The following is a 26372-nucleotide window of genomic DNA, read 5'->3' as shown; positions in this document are numbered from 1 at the left end:
TTCATTAAAAAGGCCCGAAGGCCGAGATTACATGAAAAGGCTCACATCACAAAAAAAAAAAAAAAAAAAAAAAAAAAAGAAAAAAGAAGGAGTCAAAATACTCAAAACTTGATTTTCCATCTATGGTTGAAACAAAATTTTTATCTTAGTATTTATAAAAAATACCTAAAGATTCAGAAAACTCTCAAAATTTTATATGTGATGGCTTACAGCATATTTGATGTTCCTAAAATATTCACTGCATAACGGCTTCAATAACCTTTTTCCATAGTTTCATTGTGTGACTCATTAATTTTATGCCTCTATAATTATTGAAGTTTTGGATATCACCTTTTTTTTTTTTTTTTTTTTTTAAATAAGAACCACAATGTTTTCCTCCAATCATTTGACATTCTCTTTGTACTCACAATCTTGTTAAATAGTTTGGTTAGCCATGATACTCCCAGTTTTCCTAGGCTCTTCCATACTTCAATCGGGATCTCATCTGGGCCTGATATTTTACCTACTTTCGTCTTTCGTAGGGCTTCTTTAACTTTAGTAACCCCAACATGTTGTAGTTTTCCATGAGGAGTGTTGGCTTGATGTCTATCCCATTTAACTTTCGAGTCCATCCTACCAGTCACGGTCTCTTCATTTAGTAGGTTGTCAAAATAATCACCCCATCTCTTTATAATGTCCCCATTCCGTACAAGTACCCTACCATCATCACTTTTAATGCATCTATCATAGTCCATATCTCTGCTTATTCTTTTCTTTATTTTTGCTATTCTATGTATCTTTTTTTTTCATTATCTTGTATTAAGGTTTTCATAGAGGTTATCGTATTTCTTTGCCCTTGCTTTCCTCACAATCTTCTTAGCTTCATTCCTGACTGAGTAATATCTTACTTTATCCTCTATCTCGTTGGCCCTTTGCCAAGTCTTAAAATAGCCTTTCTTAGATTTAATAGCAGCCTAGACCTCCTCATCCCACCACTAAGTCTCTCTGGGAGTTTGGCACACACCCTTTGCTCCTTAGAACTTCTTTAGCAACTTTCTTAATATAGGTCATCATTTTTTTTTTCTAACGACGTGTATCCAAGCCTTCGCCCTAACTAATCCTCGGGGCCCATACTGACCCCACAACCGCATGGACTACGTCGTCATCTCAGTCCACATCTCATTAATATCTCCGTCAAAATCCCACTTACTCTGTGGCACCACTTTATCAATAAAGATTTTAGGAGCGCTAATTGTAGTCGCCCCCATTTTATCTTAGGAAAGATTTGTTGTGTCTTCTTGCATTTCCTCGTATCGAGGTACATATCCAAGACCACCAATCCTAGAAAAGATTGATTGAGACTCCCTTCTCGGTCCCATGAAGATAGATATCTACATACTTTTCCAGTCTAGGACAACTGATATCTTCCGGTCTACGTGCGTGGGAGCAGCTCAAACAAAGAAGAGTCTGGTCAAGTTTGAATTCAGGCTCGGCTCGCCATTTGCTGCTAGGTCTGGGAATGGCTATGCCCTGCTGTGACCGGCCCCCATACTATACAAAAGAATCGATGGGTCCAGTAGGCAAATAGTGGTTCCCCTTGCCTTTGGTGATTGACCGAAGGTATAACCTTACAATCATTAAACAACATTCTATCAGGTCTTCTCATCAGGAATAAATCAATTTGACTTGTGTGCTGCCCACTTTTGTAGGTAACTACTTTAACAAAGCATTGTTTAGTTGCATAATTGCCACTGAAATGAACTAACAAAATAGTTCCCCAAACGGACCATTAAGTCCCATTTTAAGTTAAGGGCCTAAGGCCTGTTTGGAAAGGTAGAAGAATATAGAACAAGAAACCACACACTAACTTGTAAACCAAATGGTGCTTATAGTTTAAAACATTTGAAGACAATTTTCAGAATCGACACCTTGTACGAAATTAAAGTTATCTAATCGACACCTTGTACGAAATTAAAGTTATCTTACCCTCCAAATGAGATGATTTCGGTGGCATTTGAAAATAGACTTATGTATCTAAAATATGTATAGAAATATCTATTGTCTAATTCGGCTTAACATGTAGTCAATTAAACAGTTCAAACTGGATGAATGTCATTTAACTGAGCACAATGTTGTCATTGATTCTAAACCCTGTCCAATAAAAATGACATTAATCATTTAATTGGACTCCAAATGATCCGATTATTTTTGCTATGGTTAAAAGACTAAAAAACCTATGTTTTTTTATGAAGACACCTTCAAACCAAGTATTTTTCGGAAGATATCCAAAAAGGCCTTGAAATAGGGGTTATTACAAGAACTTTCAAACCACTAAACATAATACAACTTGTGACTGGTAGTATGCTTGGACGACAGGAAAACCTAATTAATTATGGAAATTTATGGAGCTTGGTGTAAGCTTATCAATCGGTTCGGTTTTGATTTTTTGGCTCAGTTTCGGTTTGGTTCATATGAGCGATGATGAGAACTGAAACCGAATCGAGAACCAAGTTGGTTCTACAATTGGATACTCAATCCAAATCAGCTTGATTTCGGTTTGGATTCGATTCAAAATCGGTTCTATAATCTGGTTCCAATTTGGGTTTAGGAAATCGATTTGGGAGAAACGTTTGAAACGGTCAAAGATGGGAGGAGAGAGAGACGGAGAGAAGTTAATGGGGTTTAACCAAAAAAATAAAAAAAATAAAAAGCAGAGAAGTGTTTTAGTGCCATTGTGGGGGTGATTGATTACCTCAGGGTTCTCTACTCTTGACTTTTGGTATTTACTATTTACTATTGCATTGGAACACTTAATTGATTCTGGTCTTTTTCTATCTTTAATAGGTGGTTCAGTTCGATTTCGATTGGAACCGACAGTTCCTAGGCTAAAACCAAAATCGAGCCAAACCGAGTTAAAATATCAAAATTAAAATCGATATGAAACCGAATTAATTTGATTTGGTTCAGTTCAACTAATTCGACTCGATTTCAGATTTGATATTTGATTTCGGATTCGATATTCGATTTCAATTTTGGTTTCAAATTGACACCCTTAGCTTGGTGATGTTTTTGTGGACAGTTATTCAGAGTTGACCAAGACGTTACAATTGTCAACATCATGACCCACGTCAAGAGAACAAATATGATCATGGAACACGTATCACGGAAAATCTTCTCATAGTCTATGTTGGCCTTGGCAGTGATCTTTTAAATACCATCACCATGTTGATCTTGGTACAAGTCTTGCAAGCTACTAACTTTTGGAGTCTTATTCGAGATAAGCAAATATTGGAGTGCACTACACTTATGTTATTGAGTAGTTTTATCTTGAAGGTATAAAACGCATTGATCAACCCAGTTACACAATGAGAGATAAGATGGAGGCTGCACTCCCCCATAGAAAACAATATATATAAAAAAAAAAAAGCACTCCCCAAAAAAAAACATTATTAAAAAAAAAATTCCAAGATGCAAGATAAAGAATGGGATAGTACAAAATTGAATTTAACATATACTTTGACAAATACCCAATCCAAACCATTTATAGATTTCCGCTTCTCAAAATTATCGCGTAACCAAACCACATGGCACTAAGAGGGCCACCCATAGATATCCTATGGATGGGACCATCCATAAAATCTTGCTACAAAGAAAAAGCTTTGAGTAGTTGTCGATTCTCTATTGACACAAATGAGGTTAAAGGGGGGCGGGGGGAAAGGCGGGGTGAGGGGCAGGGGGGTAACCTCCTCTGGTCTTTACTTGAGTTAGGGGTGTCAACGGTCCGGGTTGGTGCGGTTTCGGTCCGGTTCCACCGGTTTCGGTGTGACTTTGGAAGTGACTGAAACCGACCCATTAAGGATTTATCGGTTTCGGTCCGGTGTCGGCTTCGGTGCGGTTTGGGTTCGGGTTGGTACCGGTTTGGCTTTATTAGGTTCATTTCGGTTTGGATCGGTTTTTTAAACCAGTATGAAGCCATTAGGAAACAACCAAATGATGAACTGTTGAACTTCAATTTCTTAAATCGATTTGTAACCGAGTTGGTTTTGGTTTTTGGTCTAGTTTGGATTCGACTTTCCATACAAATGTATACAAAATTATGCAAATTTTGATTTTTTTAATGAATTTTGGAGTGTTTCGGTTTCTTACCGGTTTGGTTTCGGTTTCGGTCCGGGTTTTGAGCCGGTTTCGGTTTGATTTCGGGTTCATCCGGTTTTCAGTGCGGTTCGGTTTGGTTTTGGGGTTGCAATACTCGAAACCGAACCGAACCAATAAGGCTTCGGTTCGATTCGGTCCGGGTTGTTATCGGTTCGGTCCGGCCGGTTTTACCGGTTCGGTTTAGGAATTGACACCCCTAACTTGAGTCTTCACCATCTTAATTTTCCCCTTATGATCCATAAATTAATACAACTAGACTTCAGACCCTCTTTGGTATCAATTTTTTTTTAAATATATATATATATACATATATATATTTTTTTTATTTATTTAAAAAACCATTTTTTTTATCAAAACATAAAAATGATATGGTAACTACTTGATTAAAATGATTTTTTGTGAAAAATAGTTTGATATCTCTATGTGTAAAATAGTTTTTTAAAGAAATGGGTGAAGAAATTCCCTTCACCCATCTTTCTTGTAACTCTCTTTCTCCACTTTGGACTGAGAAAGAGGGGGCAAGGGACTCGGATTTCTAATTACAAAACAAATAACTACTTTACCCCTCCATATTGAACCTTAAGCATATGTTTATTAAAGTCCAACGCAAAAATAAATTAAAATCATTTTTTACCAAAACACATAAATGACTCTTGATCTCTTTTTAGTTTTTATGTTTTACCAATATTTTTTAAATAAAAACAAACTCCATAAATGAAACCAAATGCAACCAAAACCATTTTTGTGAACAAAAAATCAGAAAAAAAAAAAAAAATGATACCAAAGAGGGCCTCGAACTCGTCTTCTTTTCTTTTTTGTAAGAAATGGGAAGATGCCCGGATACGTGGCCCTACACCTACACACAGGAGTGTGAAATTACTACCCCACTCCCATTAAATAAAAGATCCGGTACATGTTGATGCTCCTATGCACATTCATTGGTCCTCATCATGTTGCAAGCCAAATGACAAGGCAGTGATCTCTTGTTCATAATAAAAATCCAACACATGTTGATGCTCCTATGCACATTCATTGGCCCCCATCATGGTGCAGGCCACACAACCAGGCCGCGATCTCTTGTCCAAAATCTTTTGGACACCATGGCACAACGGTCACAGAAAAGGACTTCATTTTGTCTATATATCTTAAGCTAAAACAAAATAATGCCGATTTTTCGAATCAGTGTTTTTGAATTAAATGGCCATGAAATGAAAATTGAAGAATCAATTTTTAAGCAGAAAATTTTCCACTGATAATGGACCTTTTCCATATTAATCACAATATGGCCATAGAACACGAGAGCACAAATTACAAGAAAAAGCAGGCTGCTCTATCCTGTTTGTTGCATCACAGTACTCTCTCACGTGTAAAAAAATTACTCCCAAGCAACAATGATACAAGGAAGACTTTTATGCTAAATCAATTCTGACCTGGAAAACATGGGAAAGGAAAAATAACCAAAATAGTGCCCCGTACGGCACTCCAAAAGACATTCTCAGCAGTGGAAAGAGGGAAAAAAAAGGGGGTTGGGGGGAATACAAGAAAAGGAAAATTTCAAAATAACAAGAACATATTACAATAGATATATAAGCAATAGTATCAAGGATATACAAAGGCAGGAAGAAACTTTTTATCTCACAGATACTATCATCCTGGACTGTTCCATGGAGAGGAGGATGGTTTGTATGTCAAGCTATGTGAAGAGGCTGTCCCATAACCCAAATCAAGGTTGTGGAGCTGTTCCATGAGCTGGGAGCGGCGGTCCTTGAAAAAGTCAAGACGTGTTGTCAATTCCACCAAAGCTGAAGATGCTGCATATGGATGCCTCTGATATTCCATCCCCTGTTACATACAACCCAAGAGTTCCTCATCATCAGCATATACTATACAGGTAATTTCAACAACCAGAGAATTTTTAAGAGTAACTACTTGTTGGATGGCCATCCTACCTCTGCTGCTCTTAACGTGGAATAGGCGGTGCCAGAATCAACACCACAAAGCTCATCTACAGAAATGCCAGATGCCTCTGCACTTTTTGAATCACTTAGGCTTGACGAGTCCACACACTGCTTTCGTAAAAGGTGCCTGCTACTATTAGCAGATGGCAATACATGATCCTTGATGTTTCTCCAATCGGCACTGGATGGGCTCTCCTGTAGAAATACATTGAATGACATTTAAGGGATGACAAATAATTGCTTCAGCTAAAGAGCAGATTCCCTGGATCATCTCCCAGCATGTTTATTTAACTTTTGATACATATGCTAATTAAAAATAGCAACAGTGACCCTTTAATCACTATCTCACTGATACCTGGACTACTCAAATTACCTGTGTCAGACACACCACATGGAAGTTGCACTGGAATTTATAGGATTCTTCAAATCTTTTCCTAATTTGTTTTATTTTCGTTTCTTCGGATGGGGCAACAAACATTGTTTGCACAGGAACATAATCTATGGATTTTGCCTCTTCAAACCCTTGCACATTTTAAGTTCCAGTATACTAGTACATCTGGGGATCTTTATGTCACTATGCCACTTCAAAATTGCACTCTTTTTCTCCTACCATTAAATTATTTCATTTTCTGCATATAAGAGATGAAAGAATCTAGATTAATAACTTCTTTACTTGAAAATATAATGGCTATACTTGATGTCCACATACCCATGGTTCAAGGTTTCCACCGATACCGTTGAAATTTCCCACATTTCCACGGTATCCCAGGACTCCGATACCAAATACCATGTGACTTTTAAAAGTCACTGGTTTTGACCAGTATCAATCAAAATTCCTACATTTCAACCGAAATGTGAAAATTTTCGAGTGGACCAATGGGTTCGTTGTTTATAAGATCTTCTTAAATGGAAAACCAAGCTTTCTTATTTCAAAATTTTGACCCTCTCCATATTTCTTGTCTGTGAAGTAAGAAACTTGGGAAAACACTCATGATTTTGCTTTTGTGCAATCAAATTTTCATTCTATGTTTGGATCTTGCACATCCATAGCAAATCTACCGAAGGAAGGGAGCTTGAACCAAAAAGGTCGAAACCATCTTCCCCAAAAATCATTTTTTTTTTATAGAATATACTTGGACACTACTTGGAATTGACTATTGGCTGTTGACTTTTGATGTTGAGTGTTGAGTGTTGACTGTTGAGACTTGAGAGATAGCTCATAATTATGTAATATTATTATTTATTTTGGATCATTTATATTATGTTTTGTTTGTTTTAAACTTTTAATCTTGTATTACACATTTTTAGTTAATATAACTTATGTATGTACTTATGTAATATAATTTCAGTCAACGACTCAACGTACATTAGCAAATTTTGGTCGACACCACAAGTATGACTTTAGAATATTTTTTTTTTGTCCCCCATGAAACTAATTAGGTGAATGGGTTAGAGATATCTAAAATAGGACGTACACAAAAAATAGGCAAAACAAAAACACATTTTGGGGGTTGAAACCAAAGTTTTCACTAAACCGGGAAAATTTCCCTGGTTTCGACCAAAATTTCGGTCTCTCCAAAGGTCGAAACCCGATATTTTGAACCTTGCTCATACCTAGATGGGAGATGCTTATTACCTCACTCCAAGACCTCAGGCCCTGAGTAAGAAAACAAAATGCATATTCCATATTGATGAAGTGCACTAAGAGAAACACATGCATCTTTCAGTTCCCCTTTTTCATTTTTTTAATTATTATTATTTTTTTTGGTGGGGGGGGGTGTGGGGGATAAAAGAAGGGCAGCATCTTCCTTTTTAAAAACAATAGAAATAGAAGTGAGACACAACAAATAAGAATTTAAAGTGATTTACCTCACTTTTTTGTTTTCTTTCATGATTAACAAAAGCAAGGTTCATGTCAAAATCTTGTTGAAGAAACTTCCTGCAGGCACCAAATATTTGGAAGGTAAATGTGGGGGGAAAAGTCAACAAGCAGAAACATAAGCTTATCTTGCAGTTCCATGAGAAAAATAGTTATGCACGCATCCTACACTAGGCTGATTAGAATACCCACCCCCCCCCCCCAAAAAAAAAAGAAGCATATTTATCAAATACATTGGCAAATGTCAAGCATAAAATTCAGATTTTCATCCAAATCTCAATACGGGAACTCCAGATTCTTCAGGAAAATTTTGTTTAAATGTGAGATTCTGGTTACACACTACCTCATTTTTCACAATCCCAAAAAGCAGGTTATTGGAAAAAATAATGCACCATTGGATGCAATCTGAACTAGGTTTTTGTCAATTCAAAATTTACTTGGTAAACTACAAGATAAAGGAGAACACTACTTCATCCAAAGAAGGGGAAAGAACAAGCCAAACTATACAAATAGTAACCTAATTATTTCAGTCAATAAGCAAAACTCTTACAATCCCAGTGTCGTGGACAGCACAATTCATAAGAAATGAAAACAGGAATTCCATAAATGCAACAGGGATCAAAATCCTATAACAGAAAGTGCTTGCAAAATATGCCCATTAGCAAATATAGATAACAAGAAATAAGACATCTTACTGTTGTGAATGAAGATTTTGGACATGTTGATAGCGGTCGCATCCATCAGAGAGGGACCCAAAGTGATGCTGGCGTTGCTGGTTTAGTTGAAGGTGCAGTTCGGCAACTTTCTGCTTCAACCTAGCAACATCTGCTTCAGCAAGAGCAATCTCCTCCAGCTCTGCCCTCGTCTTCAAGATTGGTCATAAGAAAAGATGAGTGGATCAGAAAGAATTCCAGAAAAATGAGTCAAGATTAAATGCACATTATAAAGAATTCCAGTAAAGTAAAGCTACAAAATTTTCTAATAAGAGAGTACAAACCTTGGAATTCATACCACGTGAGCAAGAAAGCTGTCCAGAAGACATGCTCAAACCAACCTCCAATGCAGCTCTAAGATCTCTCTCAGCTTGTAACTGCTCTTGCAATCTAGAGACCTGGAAAATGACAGTAAAATATGGTGAGCTTAACGAGTTCAGCTTTCCTATATAATCTTGAGAATAATAAACAAATTACATAAGCTGCGATATTCTGCAATATGGATTCACACAGGAATTGTGACCTATGGAATTCAGTCATACCAGTAGTTGTAAATGCCCATCAAGATTTCAGAAGTGTACCTTCTCTTCTTTGGACTTGTTAAAACTCTATGGGCAATTCTGTCCTGTCAAGCTTAGCTTATTATTATTAGTTTGTTTTCAATTATTGTAATAAGTAGGTTTGGGGTATTTAGTCCCCCAACTTACCCCTCTTTTTGGACATATATACATATATATATATATATATGTGTGTGTGTGTGTAATAGATAACATACACCATCACAGGCTGCCTCTAACACAAGTTCAGTAGTCTCTCTCTCTCTTTCTCTTTGTTTTCTCTTGGTTTGATTACTTAGATTCTGGTTTGTAACATGATATCAAAGCCATACAAATCAGGTCAAGGGTTTTCCTTCTCCCTTCTGCTGATTTAGATTCTTGTTTCTCACTCTTGTGGTGTGCAGCCACCTATTGCTGCCTGTACTATAGATTAAGCCCCCTTTTTCCATTTATGTAGTGCTCTTATGTTAAGTTGGAGATCTCCCTACCCCTTGTACTGATTTTCCTCCCACAGGAAAAATCGATTACTTTTAGGGCTCTTTCCCTAAAATTGATTGTAGTTCTTCGCGGCTGCTTTGTGGGATATGTTTGGTACTTCTATTGGTTGCTGGTCTTCTTGCCTTATAATCTTTTGGTAAATAGCTCTACAAGGATTTGTGCTCCCTTGGTTGATGCCCTATCAAAGAATCGATTCCCTAAATCGATTGTGGTGCTTCTATTTGGTTGATGCCTGTGGCTGCTTTGTGGGATGTATTTGGTACTTCTATTGTGGTTGCTGATCTTCTTCCCTTATAATCGTCTGGTAAATAACTCTACAAGGATTTGTGCTCCCTTAGTTGATGCCCATCAAAACCCTAAGAAATCTATTTCTCCATGGGACTGATTTAGGGTCTTCCCTGCTACTTCTTACTGCTGGTTTGTTCTTCCAGCTCTACTCTACCATCAATTTGGTATGCTTTATAGTTGATTATTTGGACACTGCTACTATACTATTACCTATCGATTTATGGTGGCGTCAAAACCCTGAAACCCTAATCGAATTTGTTCTTGGGATTGATTTTACTTCATTTGTTGCTGATTATTGTTGTAGCCACCTTGGTACTTGCTGTTATGGCTGATAACAAGTCTACCAACCCTGTTACTACCACAGTACCACTACTACGACTATACATTCTTCGGATTCAGTGAATGTGACCATCAGTTCTATTAATCTTAAGGGGAGTTCCAACTATTTACTATGGGCTCAGGTTGTGAAAGTTTATATCATGGCACAAGATAAACTTATGTACCTTACTGTCCTTACATCTGATCCTCCTGCTACTGACGGCAGCTACAATGAGAGGATGAAAGAGAATGCCATTACTCTATGGCTATGGAATAGCACATTAGCACAGAACTTGATATAGCTGTCAATGCTATGTTCCACACCAGTGCCAAGGGTGTTTGGGACGATTTGAAAGATACATATTCTCAGGAGAAGAACATGAACCGTGTTTATGACTTGTATGAGAAGTTGTTTCAGCTCCAGCAATCAAATAAGTCCCTTCAAGACTACTACAATTCTTTCAAAGGCTTGGTTGAGGAATTGAATGTATTTTAGCCCGTTACCACTGATATAAATAAACTCAAGACTCAATGCAATGAACTCTTTGTATGCAAGTCCCTTGCTGGTCTGAACTCTGATCTGAAGAATGTCAAGAGTTAAATACTTGTTGGTGAGAGCGTACCCACACTTGTTGATACTTTCTCTCGTCTTCAGCGAATTGCTTCTCTTGGTAAATCTAACACCTCCTCCAAAGATAAACCTGTTTTTATTGCTGATCATGGTCGTGGTCGTGGTTGTGGCACTAGGGGAGGTTGTGGTGGTGGTGGTCGAGGTACTAGAGACCGTGCCGATCGACATTGCACTCATTGTAGGAAACCTAATCATACAATTGAAACTTGTTAAGCCAAGCATGGCAAACCAGAATGGGCAACCCAATTGGCCAATCATGCAGTGTCTAATAGTGGTAATGATACAGTATCAGCTAGTGATTCTTGTTATACCCGTGCCCTAAAACTTCCTATTTTAATGTTCAGGTGCGGGCACCGGAGGACACCAGTATCAATAAGTATTGGGTATTATCCGTCTTTTGCCGAGAAAGGAAGGGCGACCCCACTTGCACCTGCTACCCATGCTTCAATAATTAGAAGGGATTCCAAACACGAAAAGGAAGGGAAGTCGAGCCACACATGAATTGGAAACACTGGGGAAGGCCCCACTCAGCCTAAGGAGAGATCTCCATACAAAGTGACCAGTTCAGCCTTCACTGGTTGATGGAGCCTCCACCGATGAACACCATACGGTGAGTGCATAGGCCAGTTTCGGGTTATTTTGCTGTGGGACCCGAGACCTCACGATCATGCACCCACATTGATGGAACAATATGTTTGGGAGTTGATTAATGTGGCAGGACATCTCAAAGTGGGCCCGTTAGTGCCAAATGGTGGAATAACCCAATGTTGGGTACAAACCCATTAATCCCGCAAACAACCCTTAGTGGGACTTAAGTGGCTATAAATAGGACTCTTACCACTCATTTTTCTCCTACCAAAATAGAAACAAGGAGAGGGAGAAAGAAGAAGAAGAAGGAGGAGAAGGAGAGCAAGGGAGGAAAGGAGGAAGGCTTAGGCTTCATTTTTGAGGTAAGCCCATATGTTCATCTCGCCTCCACACACACACACACACGCACAAATCTCTCTCTCTCTTCTTCCCATTTTTCTCTTTATTGGAAGTAATGGAGATCCTAACCAAATCCCACCTACCCAACCATAAAGACTACATAATAGGAGGGGGAAATTAAAGCAAGAGACCCACCTTGACAAGGTTACTAACTCAGCCTTGGGTCTAAGGACAAATCCCTATGACACCCCTATCCAAAACCCTAAAAATTGGGGTAACTAAACCCTAAAACAAGTGTTCTACCCAAACCCTTTACAATTTCCCACTAAAACCTATGGTATGATGTTATATTGAACTAAATTCAATAACTACACTAAACTTAAGCTAGGTGTGGTGTTTGTGAGTTCCCCACATACAAACCAACTCTAAAAATCACAAAAAACCTAAGCTATAAACTATGTAAAAGAGGAAAGAAAGAATGGAGTTGGGAAATGACACCCCACTAAACAACAAACATTTCCACCACCATACACAGGGGCCACAGGCCACAGGGCCTATAGGACTGATCTGAGCAAGGAAACCCCGATTTCAACTTCACTGGATGATGGCTACCGGCTAGCATGTGAAGGTAGGGACCATCCACCGGTGAAAATATTGGAGGATTTACACCCCTTTCGATTTTGTCCACTGGTGGATGCTCACCAGTGGATGATCCGGTGAGAATCCACCGGTGAACCATTTAAAGACTGATTTTAAACCTCTTTTATTGGGACATGAGTCCTAGTGTCCCACTCCTCTTTGGATAACCGAATAACCTAAAAACATTATGTACCCTAGGAGTGGAACCGAGAAGCAACATGAGCATGTGGCACGAGACCGTCGACTACCTTCCACCGTTTAAGACTCAAGGTGAGGGGATTTTATATGCTTTTATGGAATGCTTGCATCATATCGCATATGTGGGTGAATCATGTCATTTTGCATATTATTATCTTGTTCTTTGTGGAAAGTGTTAATGTGGCATGAGAATGTGGATTATGGTTATGCATGTGTGTGTGTGTGACTGGGGTGCAGGGTGGCCAACGGTTGGTGCTGGCAACAGTGCATGCTCAGTGTGTGTGTGTGTGTGTGTGTGACTGGGGTGCAGGGTGGCCAACGGTGGGTGCCGACGGCACTGCATGCCCAGGGCTGTATGTGTGTATGTGATTGAAATGTGTTGTGGCATATTAGAATGCATTGGGCTAGGATAACCACCCTGGTACTACGACCCTTACCAATAGGGGTTTATATATTAGCTAATCCTTTCATCCGACGATCAAAGTTGGGGATGATTTCCGGTGACTGAAGTGCGCAGATGCCAATATTGTGACAAACCCTCACGTGATGTTGGATTCGGTGATGGGTATACCCCACATACGATGTTGGATTCGATATAATGGTATTATGAGAGGGTTATTAATAGGGGTTTGTCGGGTAACGATGTGGTTCTGGAACTGACATGCTCCTGACTCGCAACTAGCTTGTATCCTTGGGGATTGATAACGTACATTCATGACTGGGGATACAGCCTATGTTGTAGTAGCACTTATACCCCTTTGGATTTAGAAATTGTTGCTTAGATTTGTTTGATAATAATTGGATCATGTCATTGCATTCATATTGATGTGGTTGGGCATGGATATTTATATTATTGCATATCTTGGATTGTCATGATTGTTTGTGTTACCCTCATTGGGCTTCGTGGAAGCTCATCCCCGTTGTTACATTATTTTTAGATGTTGATTCAGGTAACCTTTCGGAAACTATGACTGAGGATCCGGATCTTTATGGAGGTGAAATCTAGGATGAGGAACTGGTTGGGCACGAGGATGGATACGTGTGCGATGACTGTGCATTTGGAGCACGCTGAAGATGGGAGTATCATCTTCTAATTTTTATTCTTTTTGTACTTAGTAGATGTATAACGATAATTATGATCCCAATGTAAAAACATTATTTTTGTGTAATTATGATAAATATCAATAGAAATCACCAGCTGGTATATTTTGTTCATATTATAAATATGTGATCTTAGAATTATTCCATAAATTTATGAACTTAAAGTACTGCATCGTGGATCCTGGATGGATTGTGGACATGGGTGCATGTCCATGTCACCAACCTGCAAGTTAGTGGAGGTGGGGTGTGACAATTCTACACTAGGACCCTTTCTTGGTAGTAGTTCTACTACTCCTTCACATGACGATATTACTCAGATATTACAGAGATTACAGAGTCTTGAGGCATCCAGTGGTACATCTTCTGAGCCTTCCTCTTCAGCAACTCTAGCTCATGCAGGTACTCATGCTCTCTTTACTACTACTACTCTTCCCTATATCATTGACTCCGGGGCCTCTGCCCATATGACTGGTAAGTCTTCCTTGTTTTACATCCTTTACTAATGATTCTCATTCTTCATCTGTTATACGTGCTAATGGATCTTCAACACTTGTTTCTGGCCATGGTATAGTTTCTCCTACATCTTCTCTCAATGTTTCCTGTGTTACATGTTCTTGAATTTCCCTTAAGTCTTCTCTATGTGAGTCAACTTACAAAGTCCTTAAACTGTTGTGTGACCATTTTCCCTACTCATTGTGTTTCTCAAGATCTTCACACGAGGAAGACGATTGGTGGAGGACGTGAAAAGGGCGGACTGTACTATCTTAACTGTGGTGCTCCTGCTTCTATTGCTGGTCACTTTGTTGTGGTGTGACTCCCTTCTAGTGGCATTGTTGTTTAGAACATTTGGCTTCACCTAGGTTAAATTTGTTACCTGCTTTCAAGTTTGTGTCTAAGTTCGAATGTGAAGCCTACTAGTAAGGAAAACACCATCGTGTGTCTTTTCCTTCTCGTTCTGTGGCTCGTAGTCTGTCTTTATTTTCTTTAGTCCATGTGGACATATGGGGTTCGTGTCTTGTCACGAACAAGAATGGTTTATTTATTTTTTAACATTTGTGGACGATCATTCCCATCTCACATGGTTGTACCTCTTACAGGATCGTTCATAGTTTTTGTCAGTTTTCAAAACTTTTTATGATAAAATAAAGACTCAATTTGGTGCTTCTATTAAAGTTTTTTCGCTCTGACAATGCTTTGGAATATGTTTAAAATAAATTTTCTTACTTTTGCGCAGCCTATGGTTGATTCACCAAACTAGTTGTTCCTACGCTTCCCCAGCAAAATGGAGTGGTGGAATGGAAAAACAAACATCTCCTCAAGGTTACACGTGCTATCATGTTCCAAAGCAATTTTCGTGTGGAGTATTAATTGCTTGTTGTTTTATTAATCATATGCCATCCTCTGTTCTTTAACAAGTCCCCGTTTTTTACTGTTTTTCCTGGCATGTTTCTTTTTAATTTACCTCCCTATGTTTTTGGGTGTGTTCGCTTTATCCATAACCTACACTTATCTTCTGATAAGCTTTCCCCTAGGTTAACTAAGTGTGTTTTCCTCGGTTATCCTTGCACCAGAAAGGGTATCGATGTTATGACCCAGTCTCCCATATGTATTTTGTGTGTGCTGATGTCACCTTTGAGGGGAGTTCTTACTTCTCTCAATCAACTCCCTCCTCTGGGGATGAGTGGCACACTATTACTGCTCCTATTCCTGCTTTAGTCCCTTTTCCTAACACTCCTATTGTTTTGTCTACACCACCTCTATACGTTTATCAGCGCAGGAAGAAGAGTGCAACAAGATGCGTGTCCTATTGCTCTCGCGAATTCACCACAACTACTAGCCTTCTGGTGAAGCTCACCTCCTCCATTACCTTCTGACTTACTAGTCCCGTTGCGTAAAGGTACAGATTCCTACACTTAATCTATGGTTGTCTATCCTATAGATAAGTTTATTTCTATGTCTCATTTTCCTTCTTCTGTTTATAGTCTTGCCTTGTCTTTGTCTACCACTACTATACCTAAGCATCACTCTGAGGCCCCTCGTCTTCCTGCTTGAAAAGCTACCATAGATGTTGAAATGATGCTCTTTTATCCCGTAACACCTGGAGTTTGGTAGATCTGCCTCCTGGTAAGGACTTGGTCAGGTGTCTCTGGGTTTACACTATTAAGTACCTTCTTGATGGCTCTGTTGAGTGGCTCAAGGCTCGTCTGGTTGCCAAGGGCTATACCCAGACTTATGGGGTTGACTATTTTGAGACTCTCTCTCCTGTTGCCAAGCTGAATTTTGTTCGCTTGCTTCTCTCTCTAGTTGTTAACTTTACTTGGCCACTATTTCAGTTAGACACTAAGAAATGCATTTTTAATAGTGATTTATCTGAGGAGGTGTATATGGATCAACCTCCGGGTTATGTTGCTCAGAGGGGGTAGTTCTCGAGTTTACAAGTTGCATAAGGCTATTTATGGTCCCAAGCAGCCACCAAGAACATGTTTTGACAAGTTTAGTAGTACGGTAACGTTGTGTGGCTTCTCACAGTGCTATAAAGATCACTCTATGTTTGTTCGTCGACGTGGAGGTAAGTTGTTTGTCTTGGTTGCTTATGTGGATGATATCATCATTTCCGGTGATGAAGTAGGTAGTATTGCAGAGGTAAAAGCCTATTTACAGCAGCATTTTCAGACCAAGGATCTAGCTGATCTCCACTATTTTTCTTGGTATTGAGGTTGTGAGAAGCAAGGAAGATATCAATTAGCCTCAAAGGAAGTATATACAAGATCTCTTATCTGACACTGGGATGCTTGCATCCAAGCTGGTGGATGTTCCAATGGATCCTCATCAGAAGTTTGGTGTTAACGATGGTGATCCCCTCACAGATGTTCATCGGTACAGGAGCTTGGTAGGAAAGTTAATATATCTTACAGTTACTAGGCTTGATATTTCTTTTGCCGTTGAAGTTCTCAGTTAGTTCATGTAGTCTCCTCAAAAAGCTCATTGGGATGCAGCTGTTCAGATCCTTTGTTACTTGAAGGGTGCCCCCAGTAAATGGCTGATTTATCATTCTAATAAGCATATGGAGTTAGCTGCCTATTCTGATGCTGATTGGGCTGCTTCAGCCAGTGATCGTCGTTCTACTACAGGGTATTGTACGTTAGTTGGAGGTAATCTGGTTACCTGGCGGAGCAAAAAATATGACAATTGCAATGTCAAGTGTTGAAGCAGAGTATAGAGCCATGGCTCACACTATTGCCGAGCTAATGTGGCTTAGATCTCTTCTTCTCGAGATGGGTTTTCTTGTGCTTACGATAAAGATGTATTGTGACAGCCAAGCTACGATATATATTGCTAGCAATCCGGTTTATCATGAACGGACTAAACACATTGAGGTGGACTGTCATTTTGTTCGAGATGCTGTGTTGAAGAAGCTGGTTGAGACTCCATTCATTTCATCCTCACATCAGCTAGCAAATAGATTTACTAAGTCTTTGTTTGCTCCTATTTTCGTCATTGCTGTACCAAGCTGAGCATGGGTGATTTGTATGCTCCAGCTTGAGGGGGAGTGTTAAAGCTGTAGAGGCAATCCTGTCAAGCTTAGCTTACTATTATTAGTTTCTTTTCACTTATTGTAATAAGTAGGTTAGAGGTATTTGTCCCCTAATTGGACATATATATATATATATATATATGGAGTAGCTTGCGATAGGTAACAATAAACCATTGCAGGCTGCCTCCAACACAAAGTTCAGTTCTCTCTCTCTCTCTATGTTTTCTCTTGGCTTGATTACTTAGATTCTTGTTTGTAACAGGACTTATTTCAAAGACTAATGACTAATCAGATTCCGCAACTGGTTAGCCCTATTTACTGGGTATTAGAAAATTGAGATTGAGTCTCTAAATGCAAATCAGTAAAACAAATAAAATTATAAACATAAAGACCTACTTTATTACATTTTTGGTCCATCGAAGGAAAAATAGGTCTATATGACCAAAGGTAATGAATTCAGACACTCCTGTATAATTCTTTTAATTATATTAAGTAGAATAAACTTTAGAACTTAATAAAAGCATAATTTCTCATCAAAATAAAATACATTTTGCATCCCATAGATTAGAGTTTTTCCAACCTTAATATCTAACTTGTATCATTATCATTTTAATACCCATTAATCAAACAATATCCGTCAATATTAGGAGCCATTGGAATGTAACTTCTACGCTAGATAATGAGCCATTGAGCCTATTTGACCACTTCGAGGTTCTAGGCATTTAAGCCACATAAATGAGAGTAAAATTTTGAACTCATGGTCTATCAAACTAAAGAAATTCAATAGAAACACAAAAATACACAAAAACTTATAACATAAACAGAAAATACAGTACCATTGTGTGGTCGTAGAGGTTCTAGAAAGTTAAAATTTTCATTGAATTCAAATCTCAACCATTACACTTCTTTTAAGTATTCCTGCATGTTAAAACAAAAAACATGCAAGATCCAGATGAGTTGGGAGAGTCTCAAGTTGGGCTCAGTCCAAGTTTTACCAGTAGGAGTTTCCAGGATAAATCAACTCCTAGGCCCTGGGAGTGGAATCAACTTTGCCTAATCACGAAAATGAGCTCCTGAGTGAGAAAGCTACATGTAAAACAATGTGATGAGACTGTTGTCTCAACTCCTTAGACTTTTGAGTGGAATCACCTCACACTGGGTACTTATGAGCCACTAAGCTATGTCAATGTGTTCAATATCATGTGCGATCTGGACCTGCTACAGCTTAACTTCTAACATTTGGAGCAAATTATCAGATCCCTGATAGATTATATATATATATATATATATATACACACACACACACACACACATATGCCTACTAGACACAAGTAGTGAAAACAAGGAGGTCGGTATCTTATTAATGGTAAAAAACTGAATACATCTTGCTCAAGGACCAGACGCCGTTCATGCAGAGCTTGTTTTCTTCTCTCCAGACTTGCTTGTAAGATAGCATTCCCTTTGGCCTGACAAAGTAGATAGATCCATATGGTAAACACCAGTTCTATATAATCAGTATGCATATAGATTCAAAGGAAGATTTGGATTTACCTCCTTTGCAATCCTATTGCGCAAGTCATTTTTTGTTATCTCAAGCCTCTGAACAGCAAGCCTATATATGATTCATTGTATCAAATTGTGCTGACAGGTAGAAAATCCATTATACATTTATTCAACAATAATTTTCAACAGTGAAGGCCATTGACCTGGTTGCAAAGAAAACCTAGACATAGCTTCCTAATTAATAACAGCGACAAGATTCATACAGAAGAATTGGTTAATAATGGCAAAACCTGTAACAGATCAATAAGAAACTTCCTATAGACTATAGGCCATGCAAATATTTCGATGTTCATGTAGTTCATCATGTATATTCATCGGTCTATGAACTCAATATGTTCTGATGTTGTCGATCATGAAGATGATTCTAAAACAACAAACTGAACCCGAATTGAGGTAATCTCGATTAATCTAACTATTAATTACTAATAATTAGAACATTGGAAGATACATTCTTTATCTGAAATAAGCTCATTCAATTTAGAGCAATACTTTATGCTCGAAATCCACATCTTACAATGGCAATGATGAGCGAACACCAACGTGAAACATATCTTCCAACAAGACATGAAAACCTAAGATACTTCTGCAACACTGACTACGGAGCAAGGTACTTCCTACCAAGGTTCAAAATATCAGGTTTCGACATTTAGGGAGACCAAAATTTTGGTCGAAATTTGGGAAATTTCGAGGAAAGCAGGGAAATTTTTCCGGTTTGGTGGAAACTTTGGTTTTGACCCCCAAAATGTGTTTTTTGCCTATTTTTTGTGTACGTCCTATTTTAGATATTTCTAACCGATTCACATAATAAGTTTTATAGAGAAAACACCTAGAGTCGTCGTGTTGACCAAAGTTTACTAATGTACGTTGAGTCGTTGACTGAAACCATACTACATAAGTGGATATATAAGTTACTAATTAAAAATGTAAAATACATTATTAAAAGTTTAAAATAAACAAAACATAATATAAAGGATCCAAAATAAATAAATAACGATAGTACATAATTGTAAGTTATCTCTAGGTCTCAAGTTTCAACAGTCAACACTCAACAGTACTTTGACACAAAATCCATATTGAAACCGATTTACATGGCTTAGCAGTCACAGTTAGGCAGCAGCACCATGCTGTCTCCCCCTTAATCCATGTCCTCCCCCCCTTCCGGCGGCCTCTGCTGCCGACATCTTGCCTACCCCTGCTGACCACATTGCCCCCCTCCTCCTCTGGCGAACCTACTACCCTCAACCTCTCTTCCTCAGCCGTCTGACCCCTCTGCCAACGGCTCCTGGTGCATTGTGGTGGCATCCTTAATACCCCCCACCATTCCCTCCTCCTCCAAACCCCTCTCTGCCGGCCATACTTTCTTCTTCCACCCACCTGCCATCCAAGACTCCTCCCCCATCACCCTCTGTCCACCTGGCCTTCTTGACTTCGAGATCCTTAGATGGAAGAATTGCATCATTGGAACCTTTTTGGGGAGCAGGCCACCCTTCTCTATTGTAAAATCTTCTCTTCTCAAGCAATGAAAGTCAGTCTGCTCAGTGTCTACCTTCATGCTCGACAATGGAACATTCATCTTCAATTTCGATGCTGAATCGGACAAAGCCTTTGCCATTGATGGAGGCCCCTGGTATGTTGGGAAGAAACCCATTTTTTTGAGACAGTGGGATGCTCAAACTTCTTTCAGTCGGTCTGAACCCTCCTCCATCCCTCTGTGGGTAACTTTCCCCAACCTTCCCCTGCATTTCTGGTGTATCAAAAGCCTCAGCTTAGTCGGCTCACTTATCGGCAAGCCTCTGTATTCTGAAAAAAGAATAAAAATTATGGATCGCCTCTCGTTTGCTAGAATCTGTGATGAAGTTCAAGCAGACCACACCCTCCCCTCTAAGATCACTGTCTCTAATGCCGATGGTCACAAATTTGTCCAAGAAGTCTGCTACGAATGGGTTCCTCCAATTTGCTCGTATTGCAAATGTTTCGGCCATAAAACCTCCTTGTGGGAGAAGGATCCTCCTACTGCCCAAGTCGACACCGCCATACCTTCATCACTGGGCACCTTGGACCCCCATGCAAATCCCCCTCAGTTGAACGCCTTGAAGGAACCATCTATCAAAAGAAACAAATGAAGAAGAAATAGAAACCCTTTGTTGACGGAATCTTGCCCGTTGGAATCGGCTGCTGAGCTTCTTCCGTCGAAGGCCTCTGGGACTGTTGGTCCTTCAATGCTATTATCTGCTGGGTATAACACTTTCTCGGTTTTAGAGTCGACTGTCCTTGAAGATGACGTTGTGCCTTGCTCCCACGCTACTATCTCTAATCACTATCTTCCTCTATTGGTTACCTCTCTGCCAGAAAGCCAGGCCGGACATTTACCTTCGTTGGATTCATCTGAGCTCATCCCCAAATCCTCACTTCCTCCCCTTCTCCCGCTTCCTTCTGTCGCAAATCCTCCTTCGATTTCAAATTCTCTGTCTGAAATCCCTAACCCACCTTTTTCCTCCTTAAACCAACTTCCTTCCACTCATTTGAACTGGCCCACCTCTAAACTGGGTTTTATCCCTTTAAATCAATTTCACCCTATCCATCTTCTAAATAAATTTTCAAAATTCCCATTTGACTATCCGTTATACCCTAGGAACCTATATAACCCAACCCACCCATCTAACCAACCCAACAACTCTAACCCACTTTCCTTATCCGCCTACCCTATACCCAACCCATCCATCCTAAACCCTCTTAACCTGTCTCCCTCACCCGGCGCTGCTCCTCTTAACTCTGCTCCAATCTCTGGTGATCTTGTTGCCACTGAACTTGTTGCTCCAGTATACTCTTTGTGCATGCCTCGCCACCGTCCGCTGATGCTACGACCACGCTCCGCTCATCGCTAGATGACAACTTGAGTGATCCTTCTCCGCCTGTCACGTCCCTCCAGTTATCTTTCCATGCCATTGTGCCTGCCTCATACTTGCCAATGTCAAGTATTGCCGCTGCACCGACCACTGCCTCTCCACTGCTGCCTTTGCCGAGTTATCCCACTGCATCTACTTCCTTGTCCTCCACTACAGAAGGTCCTCCTTTGTTCCCGGTGGCCTCAAAAGGCCTTATCTCTGCAACAATCTCCTTACTAAGTGGCTCTTCACCCTTGAATGCCTTGGAAGGTCTTACACTGTCCGAAAGATCCCCTGCAATGGAAGGTCTTACCACCAACAGCCAGCCAAACCTCAGCTCTTTAGACCATGGTGAATCAATTCCCCTGCAGCCTACTGTGTCTCAGATAAGATCATTTGAAGCTCAGGTCATTGAGGCTCTGCCTCCCCAATCCTGCAATAGCCCCATGGCTCCTGCGACTCGCCAAATCAGCACCTCTGCCATGTCCACTTGTGTAAGCCAGGATGTCTCTCAGGGGGGGTCCTTGGATGAGATTTTAGCCCACCACCACCCTCATCATCAATCCACCACCTCCACCAACACCAAAGCTCCCTCTCCCAACCTTAGAAAACATAAACACAAAAACAAATCCACCTCCATTATCACCAGATCTTCAAAGAATTCTAGCAACACCCCCACATTGGCTACTCCTGCAGGCCTACTACCTCCCTAGCCCCCCCCCCCCATTCCCATCACCCCTCACTGCTTGCCTAAGCGTCCAGTGCCCTCTCATTCTGGTTCCCAATGATTCCTTGGACCATCTGGAATGTCCAAGGCCTTAATTCCTCGGCCAAGCAAGTTGAAATTAGATCTCGCATTCGCTCCTCTAAAACCAACTTATGTTGCCTCTTTGAAACCCGTGTCTTGGAGCCCAATGCTCCCCGTATAGCCACATCAATTGCTCCTTCTTGGTCCTTTACTTCCAACTACCTCCACAGCCCTAATGGGAGAATTTGGATTCTCTAGGATCCCTCTTTCCTCACCATCTCTTGCCTCTCCTCTTCTTCTCAAACCATTCAAATCTCCATATCCCATCACTCTGGTCCCTTCATATGTTTCCTTTCTATAGTCTATGCTCATAACCAAGCCACTCTCAGACTTCCCCTCTGGTTGGACCTGCTCTCCTTTGGCAACTTTGTGGGTGCTAGACCCTGGGGAATTGCCGGGGACTTCAACGTTATCCAGTTCAGTCACGAAAAACAGGGAGGTAATCCCAGAGATTCTCAAACTGTGGATTCGTTTAATGACTGTATTGATGGTCTCAATCTCACTGATCTTAGATGGTCTGGTACCAAGCTTACTTGGCATAATAGGAGAGCTGGCAACCACCAGGTGGCTTGCAAGCTTGATAGGGCCCTCGTTAACGAAGCCTGGCTCGACTCCTTTCCTTCTTCCCATGTTTGTTTTGGTCTCCCAGGTATTTCGGATCACAGCCCCATCTCTATCCATGTCCTCCCCTTCCAATCATTTGGCCCTAAACCTTTCAAGGTCTTTGATATGTGGATTTCCCATCTTGATTTCCGTCTTCTTGTCTTTAGTGTGTGGAATATCCGTACTACCCCCTCCCTCTCCCTGCTCCTTGCTTTTGCCAAAAAGCTTAAGAGCGATAAATTGGCCTTCAAGCTTTGGAATTCCTCCACCTTTGGGAACATCTCCTCTCGGGTTTCCTCTGGTAAAGATAAGCTTCATTCCATTTAGACCAGACTTCAGCTTGACATACTCAATCCTCGCCTAGCTAAGGAAGAAAAAGTTGCTGCCTTTGATCTTTCTTGGCTTCTTGACCAAGAGGAAAGCTTCCTCCGTCAAAAAGCCCATATTAAATGGCTAGAATTGGAAGATTCTAACACTGCATATTTCCATCACTCTCTCAAAGCCAAATACAATGCTAACTCCATCTCTAAGCTCATCTCCTTATCGGGGATTGAGCTTCACTCCCTTGATTTAATCAAGTCCGAAGCTGTCCCCCATTTCCAGAGGCTCTTCGGTCCATCCCCTTACATTCCCACTCCTATCCCCCCCCCCCAATCTCCTCAATAAGTTTGTCCCTGATGACCTTTTCCCTTTTCTTCAATCCATCCCTAGTGAGGAGGAAATCATTGCAGCCATTCTTTCTCACAAGGCCAACAAAGCCCCAGGCCTTGATGGCTTCAGTATGGGCTTCTTCTCTATTTGTTGGACCATCATCCGCTGTGTGTAGTTTTTTCTTCAACCCAAGCCAAATTGAGGGTATCAACCACACCTTCCTTTGTCTCATCCTTAAAAAGGAAGGCGCAGTCTCTATGAATGACTTCAAACTCATTTCCCTTTGTAATCTCCTGTACAAATTCATTGCCAAGATTCTCGCCAACAAGATCCAAAAAGTTATTGATTCCCTGGTTAGCCCCAATCAATCTGCCTTTATTGCGGGAAGGAGCATCACTGACAATATTATCCTTTGCCATGAGATTGTCCGTGGTTTTGACTGCAAGTCCCTTGCCTCGACCACCCTCCTCAGGATTGACATCCATAAAGCCTTTGATTCGATCAATTGGGATTTCATTTCAAACGCCCTGATCCAAATGTCATTCCCTCCCTCTTTCGTCCATTGGATCCGAACCTACATCTCCACCCTGAGGTTCTCCGTTCTGGTGAATGGTAGCCCGGCTAGATACTTTCCCTCTGGCCGTGGCATTTGTCAAGGTTATCCTCTCTCTCCTTTGCTTTTCTCTCTCTCTGGAAGTCCTCTCCAAATCTATTCAATCTGCCACTGACCTCCACCTCATCTTTCCCATCCCAAAATGCAAAACCCTTCTCCTCTCCCATCTAGCTTCTGCTGATGATATCATGATCTTTTCCAAGGCTAACCCCCTTTCTATCTCCACAATCATGGCCACCCTCCAATCTTTCGAATCCTTCTCTGGCCTCAATATTAATCTCCTCAAGTCCAATATCTTTCTTTCAGGGATCTCCCCTAATGTTCATGATCATCTCTCTGAGATCTCTGGTATTCCGATGGGATCCCTTCCCGTTAAATACTTGGTTCTCCCCCTTATCTCTTCCAGGCTCCCTTCTCATCATTGCACCCCATACTTAACAAGCTTAGGAAAAATCTCCAGCTCTGGAAGGGCAAACTCCTCTCTTTCGCTGGTTGGCTCACACCAATTCGCTCTGTCCTTCAATCCATGTATCTCTATTGGTCTGGAATCTTTGTCTTCCCCGCCTCTGTCATTAAAGCCTTTGAAGGTCTTCTTTGTTCCTTCCTTTGGAAGGGCTCTGATTCCCCTAAATTCCTTAGACGCCTCAGCTTGGACAAGGTCTGCCTTCCTAAATCCGAAGGCGGACTTGGGACCAGAAGAATTAAAATTCTAATTCGGTTGGGATCCTCAAGCTCATCTGGAAGATTGTTTCCAACCATAAGAGCATTTGGGTGGATTGGATCTACTTTGGGTTGCTCAAGTCTAATTCCCTCTGGACTGCCCCTTCTAATTCCAATGCCTCTTGGATCTGGAGAAAGATCCTTGATCACAGATCCATTGCCCTCAATGTCGTCTCCTTTTCCATCGGCAATGGCCGATCCACCTCCCTATAGAAAGACCCCTGGCACCCTTAGGGAATCCTCTCTCATCTCATCTCCCAAAGGGTTATCTACTCTTCCGGCCTTGCCCCAAATGCCTCGGTCTCCTCCATAATCTCTCCCAATGGCTGGTCCCCTCCCCCCCTCTCCATGACCTCTAGTCCTCCCTCCCTCCTCTGCCTCCTCTCCCACCTGGGCATCGACGAAGGGAGGACAAGTGCATCTGGCTCCCCTCCCATAATGGAATTTTCTCCTCTGCCTCCGCTTGGTCCTTCATCAGATCTCAACACAAGGTGGTTTGGTTCAAAGGCCACATTCCCCACCAAAGCTTCACCCTTTGGCGATGCCTATCCTATTGTCTCCCCACCCAATCCTTTCTCATTTACCGTTATATCCCTGCTAACCCTTCTCGTTGCCTTTGCCCCCATGGCGTAGAAGATATCCTCCATCTCTTCTTCTCCTGCCCTTTTTCCTCCCATATCTGAAATTTAGTCCTTGTTAGGTGTTGGCCGACTCAAAGACCTATCCTCCCTTTTGAAAAAGAATGGCTCTAGATTGACATGACCTTCTCTAGCTCTAATATTTATGACTGTGGGGAAGCTAGCTTTTTGTGCTACCATTAACCATCTTTGGATGGAACGTAACATCCGTAGATGGACTCCCAAATCCAGATCCCCTGATCATATTTGGAAGGCTATCTATTTCGATGTTATTTCCAAAGCCCAATCCCTCCACACCCGCCCTGTCCCCACCACCTCTAGAAACTCTCACATCATCACTTCCTGGAACCTTCAGGTTGATCTCATCCCCCCCTGGATAGCTTCCTGGTTAGGCCTTCCCCCCTGTTTGCTGGCTGTGAGGTCTTTGCTTTCGTCTTTTGTTGTTCTTCTTGTGAGCTCTTTGCTCTTCTTTTTTCTTGTTTCCTTTTCGGTTTGTTGGCTTAGGCCTCCCCCCC

General features: G+C 40.8%; 1 protein-coding gene across 1 annotated transcript in view; it reads right to left on the bottom strand.

Moving 5' to 3' along the window:
- Positions 1-5442: 5442 nt before the first annotated feature.
- The window catches only part of LOC122061619 (rho GTPase-activating protein 7-like), a 125754-nt gene continuing 104824 nt past the window's right edge, over positions 5443-26372 (bottom strand). Inside the window, 7 exon segments of the mRNA XM_042625008.1 lie at positions 5443-5976; positions 6084-6287; positions 7962-8031; positions 8667-8836; positions 8969-9082; positions 18759-18842; positions 18928-18988. Of these exon segments, the coding sequence (XP_042480942.1) occupies positions 5782-5976; positions 6084-6287; positions 7962-8031; positions 8667-8836; positions 8969-9082; positions 18759-18842; positions 18928-18988 (898 nt within the window). The 3' untranslated portion in view covers positions 5443-5781.

The sequence above is a fragment of the Macadamia integrifolia genome, chromosome 14 (assembly GCF_013358625.1).
Source record: "Macadamia integrifolia cultivar HAES 741 chromosome 14, SCU_Mint_v3, whole genome shotgun sequence".
Lineage (NCBI taxonomy): Eukaryota > Viridiplantae > Streptophyta > Magnoliopsida > Proteales > Proteaceae > Macadamia > Macadamia integrifolia.
Note: the sequence above shows the minus strand (reverse complement) of the source record. Positions and strands in the feature narration are given on the sequence as shown.